General features: G+C 57.3%; 2 protein-coding genes across 4 annotated transcripts in view; both read right to left on the bottom strand.

Annotated features, from left to right (window-relative positions):
• Nucleotides 1-4,989, bottom strand: part of CHTOP (chromatin target of PRMT1) — a 6,462-nt gene extending 1,473 nt beyond the window's left edge. The window contains exons 1-5 of one of the 3 annotated variants that reach the window (XM_027911005.1): nucleotides 4,876-4,989; nucleotides 3,472-3,547; nucleotides 1,805-1,955; nucleotides 490-673; nucleotides 262-399 (exon numbers count right to left, since the gene is read on the bottom strand). In XM_027911005.1, coding sequence (XP_027766806.1) covers nucleotides 262-399; nucleotides 490-673; nucleotides 1,805-1,955; nucleotides 3,472-3,536 — 538 coding nt within the window. In that variant the 5' untranslated portion in view covers nucleotides 3,537-3,547; nucleotides 4,876-4,989. Of the gene's footprint in view, nucleotides 1-261; nucleotides 400-489; nucleotides 674-795; nucleotides 948-1,804; nucleotides 1,956-3,471; nucleotides 3,548-4,875 lie in introns of those variants that run through there. The other 2 variants (XM_027911006.1, XM_027911007.1) reach the window with 2 other exon arrangements.
• A 985-nt stretch (nucleotides 4,990-5,974) lies between these two features.
• On the bottom strand, nucleotides 5,975-6,507 carry S100A1 (S100 calcium binding protein A1). The gene is made up of 2 exons (XM_027911003.1): nucleotides 6,344-6,507; nucleotides 5,975-6,247 (listed from the first exon to the last, which is right to left on the bottom strand). The coding sequence occupies exons 1-2, from the start codon at nucleotides 6,482-6,484 to the stop codon at nucleotides 6,104-6,106; spliced, it is 285 nt and encodes a 94-aa protein (XP_027766804.1). The 5' UTR covers nucleotides 6,485-6,507; the 3' UTR covers nucleotides 5,975-6,103.
• Nucleotides 6,508-7,404: the final 897 nt, after the last annotated feature.

Here is a 7,404-nt window from a genome sequence, read left to right as displayed (position 1 = left end):
CTGGAGCTGTGCCCAACCAGCTGGCTGACCCCCTCACCCCTCCTCCTCCTCCAACAGCTGGCTCCAGGTTTTCCTCTCCCACCCAATTCCCCCCGCCACACACACCCCCCCTTCTCCAAAACACCCAGCTCTTGGATAAACCCCCTTTTCAAATTCCAGACTGGGAATTTTGGAGGCTGCGTGTTCCACACCCTGACCTTGAGTAGGAGAAAGGAGCGCAGCTGAACTGCTGTTATCCCTGAGGGGGATTATCACACTCACCTCTGCCCCCGAGTCCCCCTCGGCCCATGGCCCCTCGGCCCAGGCCGCCTCTTCCCGGCCCTCCACGGCCCCGGATCCCTCCTCTCCGCAGCCCCATCCGGGGGGCGATGCCCCTCCCGCCGCGGAGCAGCCCCTGCCCTGCGACAGGAAAACCAAAATGAACTCCAGGATTTCAGGCCGAGGACCAACCAAAGGGGTGGGGGAGAGGAACGTGCGTGTGGCACCCACCTCGGAGCGCGGCCCCCCCTCGGATCATGGCTCGGGCGCCGCGGCCCCGCAGGGCCCCCCGTGGGATCCCGCGCTGACCCAGGGCCAGGCCCCGGCCCCCCAGGGCCCCCCGGGCCAGCGCTCCCGCCGGCCGGCCCAGCCGGGCCTGGATGTTGCTCTTCCCGAGGCGCTGCTTCAAGCTCTTCTGGAAGAGAGGAGCGGGAATGGGGGGGGAAAAAGAGAGCGGAAGTCATGCAGCAATCTGGGATTGGGGGCACCGCACTGGATTTTGGTGGGGAGGGGGGAGGAAGCGCTCCTAAAAAGCCAGGCCTGCGTTCCCAAAACAATCAGCAATTCCTCTGTTCCTGGCAGCCGAGGGAGGGTGGTGGAGCTGGGGTGGGGTTTTAAGGGTTGGAGGAGGTGGGACTGTGAGGTGAAGCGCTCTGGCAGCTCCTGAACCCCAGGGATGAGACACTGCTCTGGAAAAATAGAGAGGAGACGTCAACAGCCAGCACTGAACACCCCCCACGGCGACAACAACCACCGGGAGGTGACAAATTACCCATCTATGAGGTAAGAGGTGGGGTTTTCTGCCAGTCCCTCAAGGTGTCTTGTTTTTAGGATCATGGAAGGGACCCACAGGAATTGAGTCCAACCCCTGGCCCTGCACAGACACCCCAATAATCCCACCCTGTCCCTCAGGGCGTTGTCCAAACCCTCGTGGAGCTCTGGCAGCCTTGGGGCCGTGCCCACTGCCCTGGGGAGCCTGGGCAGTGCCCACCGCCCTCTGGGGGAGGGAACCTTGTCCTAAAATCCAGCCTAACCCTCTCCTGGCACAGCTTCAGGTGTTCCCTCAGGTCCTGTCCCTGCTCACACAGAGCACAGAACGGAGCTGCCACCCCCAAATCTCCTCTTCTCCAGCTGAACGAGCCTCAGTTGCTCCTCCAGACCATTCCCCATCCTCGTGTCCCTCCTTTCAGACCTCCACGAGCTTTTTTTTACAGAATCCCTGAGGTTGGAAAAGACCTCCAAGGTCATCAAGCCCAACCTTCGATCCATCAAAATCTTTTTTCCCCAGCCCAGAGCACTCAGTGCCACTTCCAGGGCTGGGGACTCTTTCCAAGGCCTGACCACCCTTTCCATGGGGAAATTCCACCTGCCCCTCCTGCTGGGAGCTGAGAGAAGATCCTCCCCGAGCCTTTTTTTTCCAGCGATCCCTCACAGACTCACCCCCTCCAGCCCCTTCTCTTCTCGTGACTCTTTTTTTTTGGTTTTTTTTGATCTCCGAGGAGGAGCCGGTTTTCCACATCCTTCCAAAAATCCGGCTTTTCCTCACCTGTTTGAGCTTCAGAGCAGCCTGGACAGACGGTCTGTTCTCCATCTGCTGGGCCAGGCGTCTGTTTCTGGCGCTGGCCAGCTGCTGCTGCTGCATGGTGGCCCGAATATTCACCGGCATCGGCTGTTTGTTCTTCAGCATGTTAGTGAAGCTTCAAGGTCGAACAAAACGGGGTTTAATTAAAGCTTAAAAAAAAAAAACCCACACAACTATCGGCATTTTCACGGTGCTCGAGTGGGTCTCCAGCTCCCATGAACCTTATGCAAAAGGGCGGCGCTTTTTGACGGGATCGCGGGTCCCTCGCTCGCCGCGAGGACCGGAGAAAGGCAGGAATGAGGTGGAAAAGTCGAGTCAGGATGGAGAAAGCTGGAGGGTTTTAGCGGGTTTAGAGGCGGCAAGAAGGGGTGACAAACCAGCGGGAAGCAGGGATGGCCGTGACAGGTGGGAGAAACGGGATAGCAAAAGCTGAATTAATACCCCCCCCCCCCCCCCAAAATCTGGGAAAAGCTTCAAAAATTCCAGGCCAGGAGGCAGCAGAGGAGGACACTGCGCCAGGAAGTGCCTGGTGTGCTCTGGAAATGATTCCAACCGGGTTGGAAATGATGATTTTAAAGCCTCTTCCAACCTTCCAGGATGCCATGATTCTGCAAAATTCCACCCCACAAAGCACCTCTGAATTTCCACCCACAGGTTTTCCTGAAACGAGGCCACTTGGGGGAATCTGGTTTTAGTACTTAATTTAAGAGCAGCGAGATGGTAAATGAAGCCCCCGAAATGAAGCATCCTGGGAGCCAAAGAGTGGAACAAACCCCCTAAAAAATTAGGAATATGGGCTGATGTGCTGGTAAGCTCAGCCTACAGCTCCCTGGAGCAAGAACTGCCCCAAAAATTCTCAACCGTGATAGAATTAACCCCAAAGCGCTCAGCAGGGCAGCGAAACCCCCCCCTTTCCCCCGTTAGTCATCACGAGAGGAGCCGCAAGGTGGAAAACCCAGCGTGGAATGAACCCCACGAGGGAGGAGCGCGAGAGGACAGAGGGAGAGGGATGGAGGTGAAAGCGAGAAGCGTTTGCCTCTTACAAGGACCCAAAAAGGGCCTTCGGGCCGGTTCCAGGGTGTTGGGGGGGCCGCCACCGGCCTCTTACAGGGCTCCCACCCCCGGGCAAGGTGTGGGACCCTCGGGCGCGGCGGCCAAGCCCAAAATACCGATGTCAAAAAAAACCACCAAAAATAAAAAATTAATAATAATAATAATAATAATCATAAACAACGACCATGTGGGAGAGAGAGAGAGAGAGGCGGGGAGGGCGCGTGTGAGGTCGCTCTCTGCTCTTTTTACGGCACACATCCCACACACCGTGGTGCCACCAACCATTTACAACCTGCGGGGCGATCCCCTCCGCAAACCGGGCCCTTTTTTATTTTTTTTTTTTGTTTTTTTTGACCCAAAGGCAGGTGTGGAATCACCTGCTGGCTCCATGAGGTGTTTTGTTTTTGTTTTTGTTTTTTTTTTCTAAAGAGGGCTTTCGGATTTTTTTTTGGGCACTGAGAATTAAGCATTTTTTTTTGTTTGTTTGTTTGTTTGTTTTTAAAAAAAATATAAAAAAATAAAAAAAAAAAATGACACGGTTTCTTAGGAGCTGAAGGTGCCGTTGTTGGCTTCCTCACCGCTCATTCAGAGACATCTTGGTGGTGCTCTTTAGCACGACCTTCGGTGCTGACTGTGCAGCCATCTTCAGAGAATCTGCAAAACAGGGCCCAAAAGGGAGAATTTACATTTTTAGTCGACGTTTCTGCCATTAAATGTTAAAGAATCCCTCCATTTTTTGCTCCCTGGGCGGAGAAAAAAACAACCTGCCTCGCTCCTCTCTGTATTATATTCATTTATTTTTAGTGTTTTCCAGCCCTCTCTTGGAATTTTTAGCTGCTGATCGTGATGATTTTAGGATGATTGTGTGATTTTTTTTTTTTGGAATGTTTTGTAGCCCCCCCTCTGCCAGTTTTAATAAATCAGGGAGTTACTTTAACTCACCCTTACCAAAAATTTATCTTTTTATAATCATTACTTCACCAGTATTAGGAATAATAATACAAAAATCCAGCAGCAGGATGGCAAACAAATGGCACCTTCAGAGAAAAATTTGCCAAACCAAGCCAAAACTATCAAATTTATGCGATTATACACTTATATAATTAAATATATGTTAAAAAATTCTCCTTGCTGGGTGGAGAGAACCAAGAGAGAGGCAGGTTACGGGTATAATTATAATTGATTTTTAGTATTTCCTAGCCCTAATAAATCAGGGAGTTACTTTATTTCACCCTTCCTAAAAAGGTGTCTTTTCATAGTGAATATTCTCCTGCTATTTGGGGTAATAATACAAAAATCCAGCAGCAAATGGCAACCAAATGCCTCTAGCACAGTAACACCTCCACATTTCCCACGTTTTTAGCATCAGCAAGCGGCAAACCCCAATTTCAAGGGCACAGGGCGTAAAATCGGGAAATAAAAAATCCAAAATTATGCTACTAAAGCATCATATCCTTTAAAAATACCGAGGTTCCACCTGACCCAGGGCAGGGATTTAAATCCCCCCCCCCCCCAGTGATGGATGCTACAGAAACGTGCTGAGCTCCAACCCCCGAGCTCTGCAGATCGATTTATTAATTTATTTTTTTTTTATAATTAGCGCCGACTTTAACGGGTGGGTGACCGGGCCGCGCTCACCCTACAGCAACACCCTCAAAACCTCGCTCTTTGGGAGAGGATTTACAGCCAGGAATCGAGCCAACAGGCAGCCTCGACTTAATAATTACATTATTTTATTATTTAATTATTTTAATAATTTTAACGAGTTTTTAAAAATATAAAGTGCTTTTCAAAGCGTTTTTTTTTCCTTGAGCGGAGGTATCCTCGCTACGCCCCCCTCAGCTCCGAGAACAGCCCTGGACACGGAGCCGGGGCAAGAGGGGTCCCTCAGAACCCTGAGGGGACTCTGGAGCTCTGAGGGGGCCCTGAGGCCTGTCCCGCCCCCTTCCCCCCCCCGCGCCGCGGCCGGGGCAGTTTCTCACCGAAACAGACGGTCGCCAGGTCTCCGGTGGCTCCGGCGGGCGGGCGGGTGGGTGTTGGCGGGGCCGGTGTGGGGCCGGCGCGGGGCCGGGGCCGGGGCTGGCGCTGAGCTCCGCCCGCTCCCGCCGCCGCGGCCGCCGCTTCTCCCTCAGCCGCCCGCGACAAAATGGCGGCGGCGCCGCTCCCGCCCCCTCCGAAATGGCGGCCGCGCGCCCGGCCACGCCCACCGCGCCCGCGAACCCCACAAGGAGGGCGCTGATTGGTTCTCCCTCTGGGAAAGGGGCGGGGCGGGGCAAAGGGGGGCGTGACCAGAGGGCGGGTACTGTGCTCTCGCTTTTACGTCATGTGGGCGGGGTGACGTCATGTGGATTGGGTGACGTCATGGAATCCTGGGATCGGGGAATTGTGGGATTTTGGGATAATGGAGACACAGAATCACGGAATTGCAGAATTCCGTGGAATCACGGAATTGCCGCGGCATCACCACAGAATAAAGGAATGGGGGATTAACGGAAACATGGAATCACGGAATCGTAAAATCACGTAACCCTGGAATCATACAGAATCATGGAATAACCCCAGCTGGAAGGGACTCAAAGGATCACCCAGTCCAGCTCCTGGCCCCACACAGGACTCTCCCAAAATCCCACCAAAATTCCAACCTTGTAACGTTGCCCGCGTGCTCCTTGACCCCCTGGGGACCCCATTCCCATTCCCAGACCCTTTCCCAATGCCACCCCAGCCCTGCCGTGCCGTGATTCCCGGCAGACGATGGCGCTGGTGGCCCTGGCGGGGCCGTTGGCTCCCGGCCCATCCCGCCGGGATCCCAACCGGTTCCTCCAGCCCCACGGGCGCGGCCCTGGAGCCTCCGGAGGCTCCGGCAGCGAGTCCTGACCTGTCACCCCCTTCCAAATCCCGGTGTCCCCGTGTCCCACACCCCGGCACTGCCCGGGATCACCCGCTCCCCGGGGCGATCCAGGATGGATCCCGGGCTCCCTGCACGGATCAGGGTGGAGCCAGGGATGTCTGCAGGCACTCGGGGTGACCCCGAGAGGGAAAACTCCCCGGAATGGGAATGAAGGATCTACCAAAAAACACCTGGGCTGGGTGGGTGCCTTTATTGCGGAGCTGGATCCCAGCGGGATCCCCTGGGAATGCTGGACAGCGGAGAGGGGGTGGCGGGGTCAGGGGGTGGGGGGAGCTCTCTGGATTTTGGGAAGGCGGGGTGGGTCAGGCGTTCTCCCAGAAGAAGGTGTTGCAGGCCACGGTCAGGGCGGCCACCAGGACCACGAACTCCTGGAAATCCACCTCGCCATCGCCGTTCTCATCCAGGTCCTGCATGATCTTCTCCACGGCCCCCGAGTCCTTCTGGGTCTGGGGGGGTGGGGATGGGGGAGACAACAGGGTGAGCCCGTGGGGAAAGAGGAGAAGGGGAGACCCCCTCCCAGTGGTGCAACTGGTCCCAGTTACCTCCAGGAAACATCCCAGCTCGCTCTGCAGCAGCTCCTTGAGCTCCTTCTTGCTCAGCTTGTACTTGTCGCCCTCCTTGCCGGAGTAGTGGTGGAAGACGTTGATGAGGGTCTCCATGGCCCCCTCCAGCTGTGACGCCATGGATCCTGCTGTGGGGATACCCCCTCGAGTCACGGGGGGCACCCACCAGCCCCCCCTTTCCACGAGAATTCCCCCAAAATGTCGCCCACCCCCTGCCCCCTCCCCTTCCCGGCAGCGTCTCCCGGTCCTGCCGGGCAGGGATCAACACTGAGGATCTTGGGGGGGGGTCTTGGTGCCCCCCAAAGCAGCGTGGGGGGCTCCTCCGAGGGGAAAAGACCCCTCCCTTTCAGTGTGCCCACCCTGTTCCCCCTCCCTTGCAGTCGGTCCCACTCCCATCCCTCGTGGCTGGGTAGGGATCAACACAGGGATCAGCAGGGATCTGGGGGTCCCAGGGCATCCAGTGCCCCCCCTCCCCCCCCAGGGTTGGGTGGGGGGCTCTGGGGTGGGAGATGACGCCCCTTCCACCTCCCCCCTCGCAGGGCAGCCCCCAAACATCACCCACCCCACTCGCATCCCCTCGTGGCTGGGCAGGGATCAACACCGTGGATCTTTGAGGGGGGGGATCCCAGGGCATCCTGGTGCCCCCCCAGGGCTGCGTGGGGGGCTCCTCGGAGGGGGAGGGACCCCCTCCACCAGCCCCCCCCCTCCCAATGACCCCCCACCCCCTTCCCAGCAGTTTGTCCCATCCCTCGGTATGGGATCGACCACCCACGGGATCTGGGGGTCCCGGGGCTGGCTGGGGGGGGGGGGGGTGTTCCTCTGGGGTAGGGGGGACCCCTCACAATCCACCTGCGCTCACCTGAGCTCCCCGTGCCGCGAGTGCGCCCGGCCGGGGCCGCCGGGGGACGTTAAATAAGCTCCAAACCCCCTCCCTCCGGGAGGATCCGATACCGGGGCTGGGCAGCCCGGCTGGCACCGGCCTGGCCACCCCCGCGGGGGGACGGGACGTGAGGGGCTGGACACCCCCCCCCCCCCGGGGG

The sequence above is a fragment of the Empidonax traillii genome, unplaced genomic scaffold (assembly GCF_003031625.1).
Source record: "Empidonax traillii isolate 1590-97213 ecotype Southwest subspecies unplaced genomic scaffold, ASM303162v1 scaffold5696:size10597, whole genome shotgun sequence".
NCBI lineage: Eukaryota > Metazoa > Chordata > Aves > Passeriformes > Tyrannidae > Empidonax > Empidonax traillii.
The sequence above is the reverse complement of the archived record's forward strand: the minus strand, read 5'-3'. Positions and strand labels throughout refer to the sequence as shown.